The sequence below is a fragment of the Drosophila kikkawai genome, chromosome 3L (genome assembly GCF_030179895.1).
Source record: "Drosophila kikkawai strain 14028-0561.14 chromosome 3L, DkikHiC1v2, whole genome shotgun sequence".
NCBI lineage: Eukaryota > Metazoa > Arthropoda > Insecta > Diptera > Drosophilidae > Drosophila > Drosophila kikkawai.
In genome coordinates this window covers 3,895,024-3,915,833 of record NC_091730.1, presented here as the reverse complement: position 1 = coordinate 3,915,833, position 20,810 = coordinate 3,895,024, and the positions used below count along the sequence as shown (strand labels likewise).

Sequence of the window (20,810 nt, the reverse complement as noted above, 5' to 3'; positions counted from 1 at the left end):
CATCCAGTTCGAGTTTCGCTTATCTACAACTGTATTTACAAACGCCACAATGGTACTTAAAGGGTTAAGGGTGTAAGGGTTTGGGTGGGGGACAAGTCAGGGACGAAAGAATGGGCCAGGATTAACATGGAAACAAACATACATATAGGAGGTAGGGTAACCAAGCCTACGCTGCACCAGCCACCGTCTCTTCCTTGGGCTCTTTGCTGGGATCAAACTGCTGCGTCTGTGTCTCCCAGAGGCGGGCATACAGGCCGTTCTGGGTCAGCAGCTGGGCATGGGTGCCACGCTCGCCCACGCGTCCGTTTTCCAGAACCAGGATCTCGTCGGCATCCTTGACTGTGGATAGGCGGTGGGCAATGCAAATGCTAGTGCGACCAGAGGTGGCGCGGCTCAAAGCCTGCAGTATATTCTGTGGAAACAGGAAAATAAAAAGTTTTGTACTCCTCCCAACCCCTTAATCCTCTAGAGATGCTACTCACATGTTCTGTGATAGAGTCCAGACTGCTGGTAGCCTCGTCAAAGATCAGAATGGGCGTGTTCTTGAGTATGGCTCGGGCAATGGCCACGCGCTGCTTCTCGCCACCAGAGAGCTTCAAGCCTCGCTCGCCCACCTGGGTGCCATACTGAGCCGGCCAGGACATAATGGAGTCATGCAGGTCGGCCATGCGGGCAGCATTTTCCACCTCAGCATGCGATTTGGTCAGGTTGCCATAGTGGATGTTGTGCTCAATGGTATTGTGAAACAGCACCGAGTCCTGTGGCACCACAGCAATAGCCTTGCGCAGACTCTCCAGGTCCACGGCGCTGATGTCCTGCCCACCAATCAGAACCTTGCCAGAGTTGGGCTCAAAAAACCGGAAGAGCAGACGAACCATTGAGGATTTCCCTGAGCCAGAGCCTCCGACAATAGCCACGTTCTTGCCAGCTGGAATCGTAAACGAGAGATCCCGGAAGATGGGCTTTCCCGGCTCATACTCAAAGCTCACATTGCGGAACTCAATCGAGGAGTTGCTGTTGTCCACAAACAAAGGCTGGGCATTGGCCGCCGTCTGGATGCGACTGTCCACGTTCATTAGCGTGAACATGGCCTGCATGTCCAGCAAAGCCTGCCGCACCTCGCGATACACACTGCCCAGAAATCCCAGCGGGATCGAAAGCTGGAAGAGCAGGCCATTGACCATGACCAGATCGCCCACTGTCATGTTACCCTGGGCTATCTCCTTGGCGGCCAGCACCATAATCAAACTAAGAGCGCTGCTGAAGATGGCATTCTGGCCAAAGTTAAGCAACGCCAAGCTAGAGCTGGTCTTGAGGCTGGCCGTCTCGTACTTCTTCAGCACCTCATTGTAGCAGCCCGCCTCGTACTTTTCGTTGTTGAAGTACTTCACCGTCTCGTAGTTGATCAGCGAATCCACCGCCTTGTTGCCGGCCTCGTTCTCCGCCTGATTCATGTACACCCGGAACTGGGTCCTCCACTGGGTCACGCTGAGCGTGTACAAGGCGTAGATGCCCACGCAGCCCATGCTTACGCCGGCAAAGGCCAGGCCGCATTTCACACCCAAAATGCTGGACACGAGAGCCAGCTCGAAGATGGTGGGCACAATGTTGAAGACCATGGCGGAGAGCACAAAGTTAATGCCCCTCGAGCCTCGGTCTATGGTCTTCGACAAGGCGCCGGTTTGCTTGTTTAGATGGAAGGCCAAATCCAGGTTGTGCAGGTGGAGGAACACATTGCTGGCAATCTTACGGATAGAGTGGTGGGCCACCTTGGCGAACACGGCATTGCGCAGCTCATTGAAGCCCGCGGCACTGGCTCGGGCAATGCCATCTAGAGGGGATTCATTTTTATATATTCTAGGTAATATTTAAGTCTTCATCTTACATCCCAGCAGCAGGGCAGTGGCTGCCGAGAGCACTGCATCTGGAGCGGTGTCCATGTTCAGGGTTGTCATGGTGTCTATTGCTCCTTTGAACATGAAGGGAACGCAGACAGTCAAGAGCTTGGAGCCAGCCAGCAGGCCTAGGGAAATGCCCACTCTACAAAATAGAGAATAGGTTTTATTTGCTTCTCAAATCTATATTTCTTCTTAAACCACCTTTTTCTCACAAGGGGATCCTCCTTGGGCCAAATGTACGCCATCATAGCGCGCAGCATATCCTTGGAGGTGACCTCTGGTGCATCCAGCTTTCCCAGTCCCGAGCTGCCATCGCCACTGCCACTGCCTATATGAACGTGACATAGTCGTAATTGTTGTCGTTGTGGGTGCTGCCGCTGTAGCGTTGCTGCCGTTGCTGTTGTTTCTGGAGGGGCTCCACCTGCATTGAATCCACTTGGATGCAGCCAAATTCAGACAGGCGCTCAACACACAACAAGCGCACAAACAAACGAACAAACAACTTTTTGGGGGGGTAAGGGAACTCAATACAATTCAATTCTTTGGGGTTAGTCAATCGTAAAAAGCGTGAGAAGCAAATACTAAACAATAAATTGTATCGATTTCAAGTGGGGTAGTGGGTTAATTATGCCTAGTCCGACATTGGTTAATCCTCTGTGAACACTGGAGATTGGAGGGACACCTTACCTTTGGCTTTTTTGCCGAAGACACCTCCTAGGAGCTTGCTGCCCGGCGTGGGGGTAAAGGGAGTGATCTTCTTCCGCTTGCCATCGCTGCTGGCAGTCTGGTCATCAGCCTTGGCCAGCGAGGAGTACAGCTGGAAAGGGCAGACAATTTTGGGTGGAATGAAAACGGAATGGAGTATTATAACTTGGTGGGGATTTATTCGTTTCTTCTTAGATTTATTTCATGTATAAAAAATTTTTAAAAAAGAAAATTAAGTTCTAGTCAATTCTATGCTTCATTCTTAACTAAATAAGAAGTTATTTTAAGCTTTCAATCATTAATAATGATAGCATTTCAATTCTTTTTAAAGTAAAAAAATATCCCTGAAGAAGTTACACTTCATTCCTCTCCAAATCTAAACTCTTTGTACCTCCTGATTCCTGGTTTTACTGATCAAAATCAGGAAAATGCCTAGCTTCAAAGTCGCCCAGGTAACGGACACATTCTTCCAAATAAGATCGCGCAGTAGATCCACTCTCCGTCAGCTCGGGTAGTTTATCCAGCTCTCCCATAAAAATCTGATACTCCTGCACCTTGTACCTGACAAGATACGCCAACTCCGGCTGCACATCCTCGAACTGTTCGGCATCGCCAAAGGCTATTTGGTTGAGGATGTTGGGAAAGTAGGCCTGCTGCTTGAAGATCAGGTGTAAAACCACCCGTAAATTGTGGGAGCAGCCGTCTCCCAGGTGTACGAACATCTGGTCAGATAGATTATGCTCCCTTATGAACTTAAAGATGTTACGGTGGTAGATCTGGGAGTACAGCTCCTTGCGGTGCTTGATCATGTGTTCGATGTCCAGCAAGGAGAACTCAAAATAGTCGTGGAGATTACCCTTCAGCCAAAACCCGTACTCAGTCAGAAGCTTGAAGTTGGGCAGAGCGCCGTAGCTGATGAACAGCTGCTCATAAGGTTTGGTTTCAGCCAAAGGCAGGGACTTCAGGGTGACCACATAATCCTTAGACTGTATCTCAGCGGTGGTCTGGACCGAATCCGAGTGGTTGAAGAGGTCCAGGAAGGGAGCCAAGGCCAAGTTGGTGTCTCCGCTGAGCAGGCCTTGAAAGTGGCTGCTTTGTTTCTTTAAAAAACGGGCACTGAGGTACACGCTGCGGGTATTTACGGCAAAGTAAGCCAACCGATAATCGGCCAGGGTCCAAATATCCAGGCAGTAGCTTTGTCCACAACACTGGCAGCTCAAGGAACCCACCAGACTCTTGATTATTCCGTAATAATCCTTTATCTGCCGGTTCTGGGCCACAGTTCGCTCCAGCAGCGCCTCAGGTAGGCACTGTAGCTCCGGTATAGAGCAAAAGTAGGGGGTAGAGTAGCTTTTGGGTAATGTATCCAGGTAGGCGGCGTATACCGAGCTATTTGAACAGTCTTGCAGGTGTTTCTGGTACATTATGTAGCAGGCTATCAAAGCCTGAAAGGAGATCCTGGCATCCTTGTCGAAGAACTCCTTGTTGAAGAGCTCTTTAAAAGCCTCGTCGGATTCCAGGGTAGCTATACTTAGTAGGCACTCCACGGGCAGCCGTATTAGCTCATCCTCTGGAGCAAACGTGGCCCGCTTGGAGCACAGTCCTCTGCCCGTCTGGAGAAAGTTGCAGGCTGAGAGGCCTGTGGAGTTCTGCCAACCCCGCGAGTGGAGGTCCACGTAGAGAGCATGCAAGGAGCTGGAATCCTTGGTGTTCCTGTGGCTGCGACGACGCTGAGTGCGACCCATTGTGCCTGATCCCTGACCTGGCTGCGTGTGTGCTGTTTTGGCTGTCCTGTCTAGTTCTTCGGTCTACGCTTGCTGCAAGTAAAGAAGCAAGGATTTTGGTGGTGCATTAATTCGGATTTAAGCTTGGAAATTGGGCCAAAACAACACACACGCAGAAGCTGACGCTGCCTGACCATCAATTATTAAACCGCCAATTCATCCGGCATTTACGCGTAATTACGAAATCGCAATCTAGTCTAGATAAGTGACTCTGCGCTCGGCGCGTGGCCTTGAAAACGGGTAGGAAAGCTACTCACCACTCTAGCCTGCACGTGGGCTCCCTTAGCAGCGGTGTAGCATTTCAGGCGACCGTACTGAACGGGTAGATGGAGGCTGCACTGTTTGGTCAGGTGAAGGAGTCCGGCCATTACTCAATTTGGCCAACGAAATCAAAATAAAAGTCCCTCTTCTTTCGTCCCTTCTTCCCGTGTTTTTGTGACGGATTCTTTTGCTACGCCGCCAGCTGTTTCGTGTTTGTGCCTGTGTGTGTGGCAGTGTTGCGAAGAATTTTCAGGCGGAAAAAATAGCTAGATTAAATTTTAGGAGAGAATTGAAAAAAAATCTAAAAGAGTTTATTAATTTGTATATTTAAATAAATTGTATGTAAAAAAATAATTTCAAAATGTATACAATTAATAATCTGAAAATCAATAAGGGAATAAACAAAAAATCAAACGGAAAAGTAAAATAAAGTTTTTTTACTTCGAAAACAAAAACCCAGATTTGACGGGTAAATAAGCTAGATTGGCAGCACTGACACGGTAAGTGTGTTTCTAGTATGACCGTTCCGTAAATACTCGAATATTCTAGTATTTTCCTTTAAAAGGTGATAAAACAATAACGAGGATGTCGCTCTTTGGCCTGATTATCTCAGGACGTCTGCCTCAATCGGATTTCGTGGCCGTGGACCCTTCTAAGCTGCTGATCAATGTCCCAGACATCGACACCGTCAACTACCTGGTAGTGTTCCTCACCGGCGTCTCTCCGCTGCCCCTGGGCACCGCTGCCGCCATATACTTTAGCTGGCCGGACGCGAATGCGGCACCCACATGGCAGTATCTGGGTCACATCAACAACAACAAGCCCTCCGCCATCTTCAAGATTGCCCAGCTGAAGAAGAGCCACGAGCTGGAGGCCCAGGCCCATGGGATGGTCTTTGGCAGCCAAGAAATCTCGCACATTGCCCAGATCGGCGTCTCCCTCGAGCCGGAGCTGACGGTGGCGCAACAGACACCAGCGGTGGTGAGTGGGAGTACCCAAGCAGAAAACAGAATTTGGATCATATTAACTAATATTTGTATTTTCACAGTCCAGTGCCAACGACAACAAACAATTTGGCCAACGGATGCTGGAGAACTTCTTCAACTACGCCTCCAGCTTTGGTGTATCCGCCAGAGACATACCGCCCACCACAAGCGAAACCTTTGTGCCCTTTGCCGTTGTCCAGAATTGGTATACGAACTTCCAGCGGCGCATGGAACAAAATCCAAACTTTTGGAAGTATTGAGTGCACTGGGAGTGGCAGGAGGCTGGTGGTGCCTTCTCCTCCCAGAATTGTTTATCTTAAGAGTACATTTTTATATATATATGTTCTTTTCTTATATATTTTTCTATTCTCTTTTATTTGTGGGATCAATCGAACGAATCAACGCGAAGGATGGGGTTTTATTCTATACCTTGGATTTCCTTAGTGTTTTAGAGTCATTGGTTCGATTCTTCTGGCTTACGTTTGGGCCAGGACATGGCAGCTTGCTCTTGATAATGCATTCAAGGCACGTCCTATTCTCCTGGGTTAGCTCGCTAAAGATCCTAGCCATAAAGGCCTTCTATTCCTTAAAGTGCTAAGCTTGTCGCCAGTCCTCAGCCAGAAGCTGGGAGCCACCTCCATGGTAAGACACTCAGCATCTGTAAAGAGAGAAAAAGTGGAATTCAAACGCAGTTTAGACACCCATTATCTGCGCGCGACATATACCCATCACCCAGATATCAGGCAACGGCGCTGGCATGGTCTTTGGTCTATTTAAACAATAGCATTGGCGACACGAACTGATTTTTATCCGTTCTCTCTCCCGCCTATCGCTCTTGCGTTTTTTTTCGGCCTGCAAAAAAGCAATTTGGCAAGCTGACATATTTATTCAGTCTATATAGTGGCAGGTATAGTATATAAACCTATAGATATAGACCGTCTACACGAGGGCTTCGCTCCTCTGTCTCTGTCTGCGTGGCATCCGAAACACGCGCAACCTCTCCTGACCATGTCGCGGTTTCTATTGTTCTTACACGATCTATAAACAATTGATATTCCCTACAGATAATCGAAAGGGGGTTTCTTGGGGTATTTATTTAGGCCCTATAGACTTGTAATGGTTTTATTTAACATAGTATTTGGCGGAAAAGATTTCCCCTTTTAATAATATCCCATAAATTCAGGAATTCTACAAAGATTTGGCTCACTTATTTTATTGTCAGACAATATGTATATATAACTGCTGGCAGGCCTTGCCGCTCATAATGAAAAGTATTTTAATTAACAAATGGGTTTTCGTTGGGCAAACATCTTCTATAAAGGGATTTTGATTAAATTTGCATATTTTATGAAGCTAATAACTTTTACAGGGCATCCCTGCTTCGTTTTGAAATCCTCCCCAGACACTACATAATTCACTTGCAATTACATAGATTGCTGACTGATCAATGATCGGATTCTGTGCATGTGCCAGCGAGGCGCAGCCCCCAGGGAAACTGGTGCTAGTGATGGCTCTGCCCGATTTGCCGACAGATTGCGCCAGTTTCGCTTGCAACGTGTTGAGTGCAACATAGCCAAAGCGTAGAGGCTGCGAATCGGTTGAAAATTGGCGACCGCGACCACTAAGATAGGTCAACAGGAGAGCACTGCCCACAACATGACAGAAAGGCAGCCAGAGAGGGGGACGGGCGAGGAGCAGCGGACCCAGCAGACGCAATCAATGTCGCAGGCAGCAGCTAATAATACTAATAATTCGCAGCGCCACGTAAATCAAGAGCCTGAGTCAGCGGTGTTTTGCTTGGCGTCGACGCCGGAAGTGCTCGGTATGTCAGGGCAATTTCCGGTTGGCCGAGGGATCACCTGGGGAGGCAGCCAACCCATGAATCACCAACACTCGCCGGTACAGCGTGAACATGGAAGCAGGAACTCTCAAATACATCTACTACAAGCGGGAAAATTTCCTTTGCTTAAAGTTTTAAGGGAAAATCAAGGTTTTCCGGCGAGCAAATTTCCTTTACTTCAAGATCGGACGGAAAATCAAGGATTTCACTTAAATACAATAGGATATGCAAGCTTTCCTTTAAGTCTAGTGAAGGTATACACCACTAACAACCAAGTACCTTTGAAAGCAACAACTCCACATCAAGTATACGCCCCATGTGGCACACCCAGCTTCCCCTTATATCACGTATACGCCCCTTTGCACCTTGGATTTCCACAAATGATACAGCTAGGAAACCGCAAAAATTCCGGTGATGCAGTCCCGCACATAAGCATCACAATGACCAGGCGCAACCCAGCGCTGGCCAGCTCATCACCCGTGGCGATGGCTACTCAGGAATTTCCCATAATTAAAAAGCAATTTGTTAGCTTTCCCAATTATCGAACGGTGGCGAATGAAGATGGGCCAAAGACAACGCCCGCAACAACAACTGTGACGCAGCGGGGAACCGCCAGAGACACTGAAATAGACGGAGGAGGAGGCAGTGTACATAAGGTGTTTGATAATGAACCCGAGGCCGAGAGGAGGGCAACGACGACGAAGGCGGCAGCATTAAACTTGAACGTGGTGGAGGCGGTGGCGAAGGAAATCGAGCATCAACAGGCGGAAAATCTTAATGACGCCTTCGGCCAGCGACACGACCACAAAGGCAGAGTCAGCGACGACGCCATGGATGTGGATGTGGCCAAAAATAAACGCGAAATATGCGAGCAAAGCAAATTAGAGAAGGCCGAAGATCATAATGAGCTAAATATGACTGAGAACTTGGCGGATCAAGAGCAGCAGCAACAGCAGCAGCAGCGGCGGCAGAGGCAGTCAATATGCTTGGCCAGGGAGCAGACAATAGATGGGGATGGGTATGGGTATGGGTATGGGAATGGCAACCACCAGTGGCAGCTATCCGGCGATCTCTCAGCCACAGACGCGCGCGAATCGTCGCCAGAGCAAGTGGACGTGAATAATCTCGGTCGGCAGCAACTGACCCGCGAGCGGAATCGGACTCAGAATCGCTATCGGAATCCGTGTCCAAATATAGAATTACTGAAGAGTTCCGTGCGCGCCTTTCTCGCGGACAGCTCTCCGATCGACTGGGATTGGGACTGCGATTGGGAGCTGCTTGAACTTTTGACCAACGCCATCGAGCTGCTCTGCGCCGCGCCTGCGGACACGGGTAACTTTTGGAGCGAGGAGGCGGTCCAGGCCGAAGCGGACATGACCGTCAGCAAGGTCAGCGAGGAGCGGGAGACAGAAACCGTCGACGTTTATCCCGCCGCCGTTGAGCAACTCGAACAGCCCCTAGACTTGGAGTCGGAGCTGGATAACAATAACAATAATAGCAGCAGTAGCAGCATCCCCGTCATCATCACAGAGCCCATCGATATGAAGTATTCAACGAGTACTGCCAGTAGGATTCCCAGGGCGGAGCTATCCCAGCCCGTGATTCAACCCAGTAGCAGGCCAAGTGCCACGAGTCGTGTACGCGATGTAACGGATGTACAGCCTACCAGCCGGACTACGACAACTCCTCTGCTGGGCGAACTTAAGCGCAGCTCCACCGAAGCCTCCTCCATCGACACGGACTCAGTGCTGCCGGAGAGGACGCGTCTCCGGCGACAGCGACGTATGCGCTCGCAGGATTCCGTAGAGGAGAAGCCAGAGGATGTGATCGAGCGCATAAACAAGCTGAAGGCCCGCATTTCGGGAGCCCTCAGCGAGGTGAAGGGTGTGCTCAAGCAGTACAGCACGGAGAGCGAGGCGGAGGCTGGTTCTCAGGAGCTGCCTAAGCCATCAACAAAGCCACCACTAGCTGCTGCGGAACCAGCTCCAGTGGCCTTTCGCTTTGTGACAAAAGTGCGGCGACGCAGCTACTTCGACGAGGCCGAGGAGGAGAAGGAGCAGGCAGCATCCGCCAAGGATAATGAAAATCAGAGCAATCAGGGCCATCTTTCTGTGCCACAAAGGGATACCAAAGTTAAGAGAGAGCAGACGCCCTTTGCCTTTCCTGATAAAAAGGAAGCAAGTCCTAATTTGGAAACTAAAGGAAAAGAAAGCCAAAATATAAGGGTGAAAGTTGGACTTCAGGAGAAAGATTGTCAAGGATCTAAAGAGCATCAGGAGTCCGAGACCACGGTCGATGGTCAAGTAAAATCAAAAGAATTTAAAGAGGTTAAAAAAGATTCAGCTGAATCCTTCGAGAGAATCAAGGAAGAAAAATATCCTGAAAAAGATGAAAAAGAAATACTAAAATCTAATCTGCAGGAGGAGCCACCAAAGGTTAATGGTGAGCTACCCAGGACAGATCTGGATATGGGCAAACTCCCCGAAAAGAGCAAAAGCCAGACTAAGATTGAGTTCCTTGCCAAGGTGCAAAGTGAGCTAAAGTCCAAGTCAGTGAGGGAAGCAAGTCGTAGAGACGCATCACCCAAAGAAACAATAACCAAGGAACGAACTCGAGAGGATTCAGTTTCCAAGGATGTAGTAACCAAGGAACTGAAACCCAATGAAGTAAAATCTAGGGAAGCATCGCCAAAGGAAACAACACCAAAGGAAGCAGCATCTAAGGAAGCAGCAACTCCAAAAAAAGCAGAATTAAAGGATGTTGCTTCCAAGAAATTAGCTTCAAAAGAAGCATCGCCCAAGGAAAAATCTCCAAAGGAAGAGACCCCCAAGGAAGCCACTTCCCATAAACCTGCGAAAATTAAACCCGAACTAGTAGTCACCCCCGCCAATGATGCTGGGCCGCAGCCAGATGAGTCATCCGTAGAGCAGCCCATGCCCAAGATCAAGAAGAAAGTCATCGTGAAGGCAAAGAACCCGAGGCGAGCCTCAATAGCCGCTGTGGAGCCATCCAAGATCAAGGTGGAGCCGGCCGTCGAGCAGATCGATGCTCTCATCATTCAGCGGAGGCCCTCCGACTCGGAGGCGATTGTCAAGCGCAAGAAGAAGCTGAAATTAATGAGTGCAGCCGCATCCCCAACCGAATCCCCGCCAGCAGCAGCAGCCGTAAAATCAACAACAACTTCCGGCAATCAGAGGGAGGCGACGCCTTCAATAGCCGAAGAACAATTGGCAACGCCAGAGGTCACATCAGTGGCAGCCAAGTCGGCCAGTGCCAAGAGTGATCAAGGAGAGGCGACAACGGAGGTAGTGACAACTACAGCATCCACGCCAACGGAGGCAATCGATGTTGATCCGGCGATCAATGGCAATCTAGCGCCAGCAGGCAATCGAAGCAGACGCGCCAGCCTGAAACTAGCGGAGTTGGTTGGTGAAACGGTGCTGGTGGTGCCGGCAGCACCCCATCCAGTCCCAGCCACAGAGGCATTGCCTCCAACCGAGTCCAAAGAACCCATTAATCAGGAGACGCAGCTGCAGGTGCAAGCAGCGCCTCAACAGGTGGCCATCGCCGCTGACATTGCGCCGCAAATAGCGACGACATTGAGGCAGGAAGAGTCATCGCCAGAGCAGCAGCAGCCAGCGGAGGCGGTCGAAGCAACAAAAGTCGGAGAACAGGCGCCTCCCGGCGACAGTCTAGCCACCATGCCGGAGCTGAAAGTACTCGCGGGTCCGGTGCAGCCCGTCAAGATCGAGACGGTTGAGCAGCCCCACGATGAGGCCAAGGGACAGGAGCCGCTGGTCAAGAAGAAGGCACCTACGCACCTCAAGAAACTGGTGCGCAAGAATTCCATAGACAAGAAGGATGAGGCCAAGCAGGACCAGAAGCAGCAGGACTCCAACAAGCTGAGCAACATACTGCGGGACAAGAACAAGATCAACGAGCTGTCCTCCAGGATCAACAAGCTAACGCCGCCCAAGAAGCAGGCCGTTAAGCCCAAGGAGGAGGAAAAGAAAATAGCAAACGAAGAGCAGAAAGAGGAGCAGCAGCTAACGGAAGAAGCCCCAGCGGAGGAGGCTCCACTAGAAATAGAGGAACCCGAAACGGAACCTGCGCCGGAGCCGGAGCCCGCGCCCAAGCCCAAGAAGCCGCGCAAAATCAAAAAGAAGGTGATCATCAAGCGACAGAAGCGACGCCTCTCCATTGGCGACACATTCTTCCTGCAGCCAGAGCCCGAGGAGCCCACGATTCCCGAGATCGAGACCATTGAAAAGGCCATTGCCTACGTGACCGATGACGAGGAGGAGGAGGAGGAGCAGCCACCCCAAGAGGAGCCCAGCAAAGCCCTCAAATCCTGCATGCATGTCCGGGAGTACAAGATCGGGGATCTGGTGCTCTACGCCGAACGCTTTCGCAAGACCCAAGTGCGCTGGAAACGCGGCCGAGTGCTGGAGCAGATCACCAGCATCTCGTACAAGCTGGAAATCGAGGGCAAGGAGGTGCCCGCCCACGTCAGCTACATTAAGAAGTACACCGGACGGAAGGTGCGCTTCGGGGGCAAGGAGTACCTGGAGATTGACTACGAGCAGGTGGCCGAGGAGGAGCGCCGGGCGGCCAGCTACAGCATATGGAACATGGTGTAGGTGCAGGACCAAACCAAAAACCAAAACCAACCCAAAACCCCAGTGGCGTCCAGTGTCCGGTTACCTTTGAGTGGAATTAAAAGACTCCCTGGCCCGGGCTCAGGGGGATTTTTGAAGGATCTCAACTCGACATTCAGTAATGTTTAGTGTTCAGTCTAGAGCTTAGTGTTATCCTAGTGTTTAGTGTAACTTATTCCAGGATTCCAGGATCGCTGTGGATGTGGCCCCGCGATGCGGCCTTTCGTTTACATTTTAAGTACTCTGTATGTGTAAATATAAAAACAAGCAATTTAATGTTAAATAAAGCGGAAAATATTTCAGTTATGCGAGGGCGAGTTCTATTTTGGGGTTTTCCAAAGCCAATTACTCATAAAAACATTTATGAATCTGTTTATTCCGATGCTTCCCATTCTACGCCGATTGATGCTTCCTTCCCCCCCGACTCTGGCCGAGATTTTGCTTGTTTTCGCCTTTCGGTTTATTTATAAAGCTGCCGTTGATCGGGGCAAATCGGGCGATGAATGAACACAATAAAACAAAGGCCAGAGGCGCTACACAAAAACAAAAAAATTACAGAGCATTTAAAAGAAGAAGATACAGATACATTTTACATTGTTTGAAGATCAACCATATTATACTGTTACCCTTACAAGGTATTATCATTTCAGTCAGAAGCTTGTAAATCATTGAAGGAGTCATTTCCGACCCCATAAATCATATATATTATTGATCAGCATCAACAGACGAATCTTTCTAGCTATGTAGGGAAGAAAAAAAATTTGGACCCATTTTTTTAAAATTTGATAAGGGGTTACATCATTGAAATTCTGAAAAATTGACCCAAAATTTTGATATCTTAAAAAATTAAATTTTGTATGCAGATTTGTTAACCTAAAAAAACTAGAACATAAATGTTTACCGTTTTAAATTTGGTGCTTTTTTGACCTAACTATGGATATTTTAAAATTTGATTTTTCAAAAAAATAATCAATAAAAATCGATTTTGAAAAGTACGAATATTTCAAGTCTTTTTGCCATAAGTTTTCTAAAAACTCAGTGATTGCCTCCTTTTTCACATCACCATTTTGTTCAGTGTACAAACTCATTGGATGGATTCTGACGCCTTCTCGTTTGGACCATGTTAGCATTCCATGGTCATGGGGCCATAAAATGTGCCAGGCAAACCTCTCAATCGGCAAACAGAACGATATTCCAACGCCCACTCCATCAACGTCCTAAATACTATATCCCATATATCTACTATATAGGATATAGCCACGATCCCAGAAAATTTGGACAACAGAGAAATGCGTGCCATTAATAAAACTTTGGTTTGGCTTTTGCTGTGCATTGGCCTGCATTGCCAGCGAAATAGGAGCGAAAAATCAAATATATAGAAACGGAAAATCGGAAAACCCGAGAAAACAAAAAGAAAAACATTCCGCTAAAGATCGTCGGACATTTCTCATAATTGATTGTCAAGGCGTTTTGGCGCTTTCGGAATTCAGAGGGAAATCTCTCGCAATTATCGCCGCGCTTCGTACAAGAGACTTTAATTCGCGCCGACAAAAAGCACAAAGAAATTGTGAAAACAAAATGCAGAGCACACACATGCCAGCCATAAACATAACATCATGCCAGGGTGGGTAGGCAGAAGGCAGGAGATGGGTTCAGATCAGATGGGGCGTACCATCATAATATAGTAGACCTGCGAATATGCTACATTCCTGGGGGCCGCTGGCCGGCGGGATTTTCATTCAATTCTCGGGGCTGGCAACCGCAGTATTATCTATATATACATATATAGATATATATCTATGAGCGATCTAGACATTATGTACGTCTGGTAACGAGTACACGGAACAAAATTTGATATTTTTATGAGCTATTGTCACAGGTCTGTCAGGAGTATTCAGATTTAAATTAAATTAACAACAAAAGGCATCCAGGTAAATAAGGTAATCAATCAGGGAGGCAGTAATTTTTCTCCTCAATTTTAAAATAAATTATTTTTATGAAGAAAATATATGAAAAGGCTGGTTAGTATCTTAAGAGCACAACGAAAGTATTTCTTTGTATTTTTATTTTATGAAAAATATTTAATATAATTTATAGAATGATATAATTCAGCTATTGATCAGATATATCTCCCCCTAAAAATTATTTCCTAGTATTTCCTACATTTTCTATACCCCTTTTTTCATAGTTCCTCCCCCTTTTTCTTTGTGTACCGACATATTTGCTCAAAAGCAATTGAAGCAAAATAAGAAAACAAACACATTTCATTCTATATGTTCGGAATTTCGAGTGCGAGCGATAGTTGGGAACACTTATGAAGAGCAAAAAAACAAAACATCAACATCAAAGATTTCAAGTGCAGAGAAGAGATGAGTCCTCGCTGTGGGTTACACGCTAAACCATATATACGTATCTTTCTCTCAGCATATGCTTATATTATTTTCATTTTCCCCCCAGAAATCTTTATGTGCTTTCCATAAATCAGAGCAGAAATCTAGCGGAGCATTAGCCACCATTAGTGGTCAGCAGAGAAAGAGGAGCAGCGGATCATTGTTGGAGAGAGCGGAGCAGCACTTGGCTAACGAAACTGTGCCAAGTTCCTTGCTCGTAAAATACAATGCGATGTTCAACATCAATGTGGCTGTCCGCTGTCCACGAGGCCGTTTGATTGGGACCGGGTCGGACCCCATTACTAACAACGCAATTGCCAAAATACAACAAATTATTACAATTAATTGTATTAAAACAATAGCAAGGCAGTGTCCATGAACCCACACGCTTATTGTTTATCCTAGGAGATACCATAAATTCCATGGTGAAACTATGTATCTTTAGCTCTGAACTCTGGCAAGGCCATTGTAAATTTACCTCCCACAAACTATAAATCATTGGGGCAAGGAAACCTCCTCACATTCGCTTGGCACACGCTTGTGTCCAATAAAAAAATAAGAAAAGTCAACAAGTGACAATGATTAGATGCTAGAAAGTATAAGTAATTGCAAGAGATTTGTAGATGACTCAAGAGAATTAATTAGAAAATTTCAATTGAATTAAGAAACAAATTTTTACAAGTTCAAAGTCTAGCAGAAATATTTTGCTTTACATTTAAATCAAAAGATTTCTGCTAGAAATGAGCTAAACTATTCAATATACAATGTTTGTTTTACATTTCCTGAATCTCAAAACTTAATTAAACACCTTAGTCCTTCCTTAGATTTTCTCAAAAAATTAAAAAAGTTAAAACAAATATCCCCTTCCCATCTTCGCAGCAAAAACAATTAAATAGAAAACCGCAAACAAAAAAAAAAACCACACATTCAGTGGCTGTTGGCATGCCTTTGGTTTGGGTGTCACCATCTCGCCATAGCCATCGCCATCGGCATCACCGTGAACGCCAAAGATGGCGTCACACGGCGTCGCCGCCCACCATCTCTTGCCATTTCTTGGGGCAGATCTTAGATGCTTTCGCGGAGTACTCTTCGTCGTCGTCGTCACGCACACCTCGATTGACACTTTGAAGGCGCGTCGACGATAATCGCACCTGAATTGAATCACCCAAAGAGGGAGTAGTCCAAGGTCCAGCCTTGGCATTTAGAGACTTACGTTCGTTTTCGCTCTGCAGCAAAGTAGTGTCCAATTGTGAATTCACGTAGAATCAAGCTCCGTTGTCCAAGCGTTCCAAGCTCTCCAGAATCTCCTTGCAGACTATAGAGTCATGTGATTCTTCTCTTTAGGAATCCCTCAAAGGCAGCGAGGGGTTCCAATTGTCATCCAGTTGGGACTTCTTGGTGGCCTCTAGTTGGGGTTTCTTTGTGGCTTCCAGTTGGGGCTTCTTGTTGGTGATATGGCAAGGTGTAGATTGCTGCCTCTCAGTGAGATTCTCGGGCTCAGGTCCTGCAGCCTCACTTGCTTTATCCTCATTGATCCGTTCGGACTTGGATCTCTTCTTGGACTTGAAGCTCTTTTCCGACTTGGAGCTCTTCTCAGACTTGTAGCTCTTCTCCGTATGATCTATCATTGCTTTTGGTAAATCCGTAAAAGATTTCATATCTGAAGGCATTTTTAAAAGTTTTGAAGCCTCGTCGCCGTTCCGAAGTTGCACTTTTTTCACTCCCTCTTGGTGGATCGGATCGGAAAGAGCCATATTAATGGTGTCCTTATCCAGATCTTGGATTATAGCCTCCAGACTTTCAAATCTATGCATTGGTGGCTTTTGCATTGGATAGGAAACCTCTTCCCCTAAATGACTTGATGGTAGCTTCAAATCGGGCTGCTCAGGCAATTTATTTTCCTTTGAGATGTCCTTGACGCCATCGGGTTTCCGCTTTAATTGCTTAGCTTTCTCTTTATTCAGTTTCTCTTCGTAGAAACTCTTGAAGTGCTCGGTGTTGTTTTTCCTGGAATCGTCCTTGGATCGCCATTTACGGCTGTTTTTCGAACCAGGAATTCGTTGCGCCCTATGGAGGCTTTGGTCAGTCTTCTTGGAGGTCGATTCTTGCTTTCGGAACTTGGCAAATTTATGATATAATTTTAACTTCGGAGTCCTGCGCTTGCGGAGTGGAGCCTTACGCTCATCCATGGCTGCTTTTTCCGGCTCCTCTGGTGGCTTTTGATGGGTCATCTTCTCTGGAATTTTAATTGCCGATACTGAACCCACCTTGGGCTGGGTCTCCGTCTCCTGTTGTCCAAGAGGAATCATCTTTGAATCATCCCTGCCACTGGTAGTGTTACTGGCACTGGCAAGAGGATCGTTCTCCAAAAGGTCCTGGAAGAATCGTTGCCAGGTCTGCAATAATAAATCGTATTATTCAAGATATTCTTTTTACACTTCGTTTCCCATACCGCATGAATGGAGTTTTGGTCCTGCAGCCACTTGGAAAACAGAATCTCCATATACGAGCCCTTCGAGGCACTTGGAAACCCTTCCATATTGAGCTTTGTGCCCGTTTCGGACTCAAGGGTTCCAATTGGTCCAAGTCTCTGCCCGCTGGTGCCATCGGATGTTGCCGAGGCCAGGCTCTGGCGTTGGACTCGCTGCAAGGATAGCTGTAGCTTTAGGAGTATGCGACCAGTGGTCCATGCCATATTAATAAAGAACCCTCAATTTAGCAAATATTATGACAAATGAATAATTTAGATGATAGACTCGAAAGGGCGATTTTTCTCTCTAAAGACAATGTTTGCCTGGCTATATTTTTATTGTAATTAAATGATTTTATTATATATTATTTTTGTTTTATGTGCTCGTTTTATATTAACTCCTAAAATATAACTAAAAAACATAAACAGACAACTTAGAATTTGAATTTAAAAAGAAAATAACGGGAAAATAACCGCTTTCGCGGCTTCTGGGCACACTAACTCCCTGAAACCCTTAGGAACGCGCGGTCTGGTAACCCTGAATGCACGGCAACTGGCTGCTTCCAGTGTTGAAAACCGCAAAATGTGCTCTGCCTTGCCTAATATTTTTCAACTGCCACAATACGGTCACACAAGTCTACAAACTAATATAATAATTAATAAATTTGTATAGTTTTCCTTTGTAAATAACCCCTGGAGATTTGCTGGAGGCGCCACCATGAACCAGTTTCATGCGCCATCCTTCGGAGACGAGGTCTTCGAGCTAAATGACACGCCGGCAGAGGGTCCCAACCAAGCAGTAAGTACGACTGCTCCGGCAGACACCGAAGGAAGCCAACAAATCCCATCCGATCCGATCCAGCTCGGGAAACAGTTTTCACAGCCGACCGACCGCTCGCCCTAATTGACGCGCATCGATGGCCGTAATGGTTTTATAATGAACAAGAGATCCGAATCGCCCAGCACTCGCGTTTGTTTTGGCGACCAGCTGGACGGATGGACTCCCCCCCAGCTGCATGTACGCACGCACACAACAGCAAGTGGAGCACACAATCATCCCCTCTCCGCCCCCCCTTTGGGCGGGGGTTATCGTTTGGAGAGCGGCCGCGTCAGCTTCTTATCAGCAAACGGCACGCACACGCTCACACAGCAGCGGCAGAGGCAGAGACGACGGGCAGGTTACCACACAGCACTGAGAACTCTCCTCCTCCCCCGCTAGCTCGGCTCCATACAAGTGGCTTGTGCTTGGGCGAACGATTTGTACATTAGTTTAGTTGTTCACTCTGCGAGTGGGATTGCGCGTCAGATGAAGAAGTTTCTAGTGAGCTCCCGGATCCATCGGATGGGCAAAAGGCACCCATAACTAACCATGTCCTTGTTTTCTCTCTGCAGTCGCGGAGAATGCTTAGCCTGGATCACTCCACGTTGAACGATGACGATGAGGATGAGTACGACACATATGGCGGTGCCCAGGGCTTGGCGGCACAGCAGCAACAGCAGCCCCAGCAGCAGCAGCAGCAACAGGAGGTGATGATTCCCCAGCAGCAGGCACAGACTCCTCCCAAGCCGCTGGCCCCATTTGCTTTGTTCTTTCGCGACACTGTGACGGCCATCAAGCAGCAGAATCCCGCCTGCTCGCTGGAGCAGATGCAGGTGATTGTACAGACCATGTGGGACTCCCTGGATGAGACGCAGAAGAGCGTGTATAGTCAGCGGCACGAGCAGGATAAGCGGGAATATCTGCGCCTCATACGCGACTATCGCCACCACATGTCCGAAACGGAGGCCTTGTTGGAGCTAGAAAATCCAGTTGTTTCCTATGTGGTTCCCAAGGTTGAGGTGTGTAAGGTGGAGCCAGTAGAACAGCCACAACCACAACAGCCGCCCGAGCAGATCCAGCTACTTAGCGAGGCGGCCAGGGTGCAAAAGTGTACGCGAGAGCAGTGCAACAAGCCGGCCATCATTAATCCCGACTGGGAGGACGAGTACTGCAGCAACGAGTGCGTCGTCATCCATTGCCGCAACGTGTTCAACGAGTGGGCGCTGTCCCTAAAAAGCTCGCCCTCGTAGCACCTCGCCTCCGTTCCGCCTCCGACTGAACCCGCGCCTAGGCTAAGTCTAGACTCTAGATTCCATATGTAACCTAGCTTTTCGTATATCGCTCGGGTATATACACACACGAAGATATGATAATTAGTGTAGAAGTCCGTCAGTTTCGGGCGTAATTAGCAAATGTGCGGAAACGGAATGAACGCAAGCCAAGCTTTTTATATTTTAATTATTAATAGATCAACACATAAAGATAATGTTTACTGAAGAGAAGGCACAATAAAAGAGGCCAACGATGAATTTCACTGCAAGCGGTGCTCCTCTCTGTTTCTCTCTTTGTTCTTATCAGTGTTTTCCAATGACCACAAATCTAGCCAGATCCCTTTTATGAAAGCGGAGAGCAGCTTTGGACTCAACCACTTGCTCTCACAGAACAACCATTAAGAAACTTAAGAGAGCTGGATCTAAGTCGTTCTAAGACTTCTCTTTGATAACTTTTAGTAAAACGCAAAACAAACTTTACGAGCTCTGAAATAAACGTTTAACCATGCGCTACAGTAAAAACCCTTTTGTTTTATATGGTAAATTCCTTTCCCTTTGGTCTTATCAGTTTTCAATGACCAGATTTCCAGCCAGATCCCTTCTACAAGGGCAGAGAACAGCTATAGAAATAAGAGAGAGCTCGTAAGATGGACTCAAGATCAACTGAAAAGAAACCTAAGAGAGCCGGAGAGAGTCATAGCTTCAACATCAAGTTAAAAGAAAAGAGCTGATCCAGGACGCCTCTTTAAGAACTCTTAGTAAAACGCCAAACGAATTTTTCAAGCTCTGAAATAAATTCTTAATTAACGCACAGTAAAACCCCTTTCGTTTTATATGGTAACTTTTAATAAATACACACATTTATTACTTCTTGCACTTCATTATCAATATATCAATTTATCAATGCCGTTGCTTACAAAAAACACTCTTTCGTGTGCTTCGTTCTAAGTATATAATAACCGAAACTAATTAAAATGTATAAATTAATTGTATCAAATAATATTAATTATGTGTAAAAGAGACGTTTTCTTGGTTGCCTTGCTGAAGTAATGCGCCATTGTTGTTAAGAGTACGAATACAAGTTAAATAAACAACAGTATAAAAAGGAGTTCAAGAGATCCCTCTTCTATATAGTATATATAGCATATCAAGCGGGGGGTAAGGAGAGAGCTTAGAGGAGTCTCTAAATGCAGCCTGCAAAGCGCCATCGCTGGTTCGTACTTTGAGTAGAGAGCTGGTTTATGGGTTTATATAATATAAGCACATATTGCTGCTAGCATTTAAATGTAAACATAAAGCGCACTCTAAATAATATCACCAAATACTTGTTTTCATTCATCAGTTTTGTTTTCTTTTTCGTTTAGCTGTTTTCCATTCTATCCTCGCCATAAGCTAATATATATAGTTATATCTTTAAGTGGGGCTGGCTTAGGGTTCAACGGCTATATAACTTGATTCCGCGGGGACTTTTGGAATATATTTTATTCATATATATATTTTTGTCCGTTGGTAGTAGTAACATCTTCGGTTCAGTATGCTTTATCCTTTAAATATCATTCCTGCGGCAGCTGCCTATGCTAGATTATTGACTAGTGTTGCCTTATGGGACGTTTACGGTTCTGGGTTCGGGTTGTTGGATTCTCTCTTCCTTTCGGGAGTCATATTTAATACAACCTGAAAGGATAGAGAAAAGCTAGTTAGTTACGATTGTTATACATCCTCTGCAG

General features: G+C 46.8%; 7 protein-coding genes across 10 annotated transcripts in view; 3 read left to right on the top strand and 4 right to left on the bottom strand.

The window, feature by feature from the left end:
* Nucleotides 1-13: 13 nt before the first annotated feature.
* ABCB7 (ATP binding cassette subfamily B member 7) lies at nucleotides 14-4,786 on the bottom strand. Of its 2 annotated transcripts, none has more exons than XM_017174171.3 (6): nucleotides 4,645-4,786; nucleotides 2,586-2,715; nucleotides 2,100-2,319; nucleotides 1,886-2,040; nucleotides 483-1,831; nucleotides 14-412 (listed from the first exon to the last, which is right to left on the bottom strand). In XM_017174171.3, exons 1-6 carry the CDS (start codon nucleotides 4,753-4,755, stop codon nucleotides 167-169), a joined length of 2,211 nt encoding a protein of 736 aa, XP_017029660.1. In that variant the 5' UTR covers nucleotides 4,756-4,786; the 3' UTR covers nucleotides 14-166. The 2 variants fall into 2 exon arrangements, with proteins under 2 accessions (XP_017029660.1, XP_017029661.1); XM_017174172.3 differs by having other exon boundaries at nucleotides 2,100-2,226.
* LOC108079755 (SET domain-containing protein 4) lies at nucleotides 2,619-4,785 on the bottom strand. Its single transcript, XM_017174176.2, has 3 exons — nucleotides 4,645-4,785; nucleotides 2,995-4,420; nucleotides 2,619-2,715 (listed from the first exon to the last, which is right to left on the bottom strand). The coding sequence occupies exon 2, from the start codon at nucleotides 4,346-4,348 to the stop codon at nucleotides 3,011-3,013; it is 1,338 nt and encodes a 445-aa protein (XP_017029665.1). The 5' UTR covers nucleotides 4,349-4,420; nucleotides 4,645-4,785; the 3' UTR covers nucleotides 2,619-2,715; nucleotides 2,995-3,010.
* A 410-nt stretch (nucleotides 4,787-5,196) lies between the features above and the next one.
* LOC108079757 (protein OPI10 homolog) lies at nucleotides 5,197-5,990 on the top strand. Its single transcript, XM_017174179.3, has 2 exons — nucleotides 5,197-5,629; nucleotides 5,697-5,990. Exons 1-2 carry the CDS (start codon nucleotides 5,234-5,236, stop codon nucleotides 5,892-5,894), a joined length of 594 nt encoding a protein of 197 aa, XP_017029668.1. The 5' UTR covers nucleotides 5,197-5,233; the 3' UTR covers nucleotides 5,895-5,990.
* A 12-nt stretch (nucleotides 5,991-6,002) lies between these two features.
* LOC108079758 (uncharacterized protein DDB_G0284459) lies at nucleotides 6,003-17,311 on the bottom strand. Its single transcript, XM_017174180.3, has 3 exons — nucleotides 16,975-17,311; nucleotides 15,736-16,918; nucleotides 6,003-6,292 (listed from the first exon to the last, which is right to left on the bottom strand). The coding sequence occupies exons 1-2, from the start codon at nucleotides 17,215-17,217 to the stop codon at nucleotides 15,863-15,865; spliced, it is 1,299 nt and encodes a 432-aa protein (XP_017029669.2). The 5' UTR covers nucleotides 17,218-17,311; the 3' UTR covers nucleotides 6,003-6,292; nucleotides 15,736-15,862.
* LOC108079698 (axoneme-associated protein mst101(2)) lies at nucleotides 7,291-12,438 on the top strand. Its single transcript, XM_070284997.1, has one exon. It carries the CDS (start codon nucleotides 7,291-7,293, stop codon nucleotides 12,112-12,114), a length of 4,824 nt encoding a protein of 1,607 aa, XP_070141098.1. The 3' UTR covers nucleotides 12,115-12,438.
* Nucleotides 17,312-17,589: 278 nt separating the features above from the next.
* On the top strand, nucleotides 17,590-19,352 carry LOC108079752 (TOX high mobility group box family member 4). Of its 2 annotated transcripts, none has more exons than XM_017174168.3 (2): nucleotides 17,590-17,791; nucleotides 18,385-19,352. In XM_017174168.3, exons 1-2 carry the CDS (start codon nucleotides 17,711-17,713, stop codon nucleotides 19,060-19,062), a joined length of 759 nt encoding a protein of 252 aa, XP_017029657.1. In that variant the 5' UTR covers nucleotides 17,590-17,710; the 3' UTR covers nucleotides 19,063-19,352. The 2 variants fall into 2 exon arrangements, with proteins under 2 accessions (XP_017029657.1, XP_017029658.1); XM_017174169.3 differs by lacking the exon at nucleotides 17,590-17,791 and adding an exon at nucleotides 18,179-18,313.
* Nucleotides 19,353-20,337: 985 nt separating this feature from the next.
* Nucleotides 20,338-20,810, bottom strand: part of LOC108079751 (serine-rich adhesin for platelets) — a 28,472-nt gene continuing 27,999 nt past the window's right edge. For both annotated transcript variants that reach the window (XM_017174166.2, XM_017174167.3), the window contains exon 5: nucleotides 20,338-20,757. The gene's annotated coding sequence lies outside the window, so the exon portion shown is untranslated. The remainder of the gene's footprint in view (nucleotides 20,758-20,810) is intronic.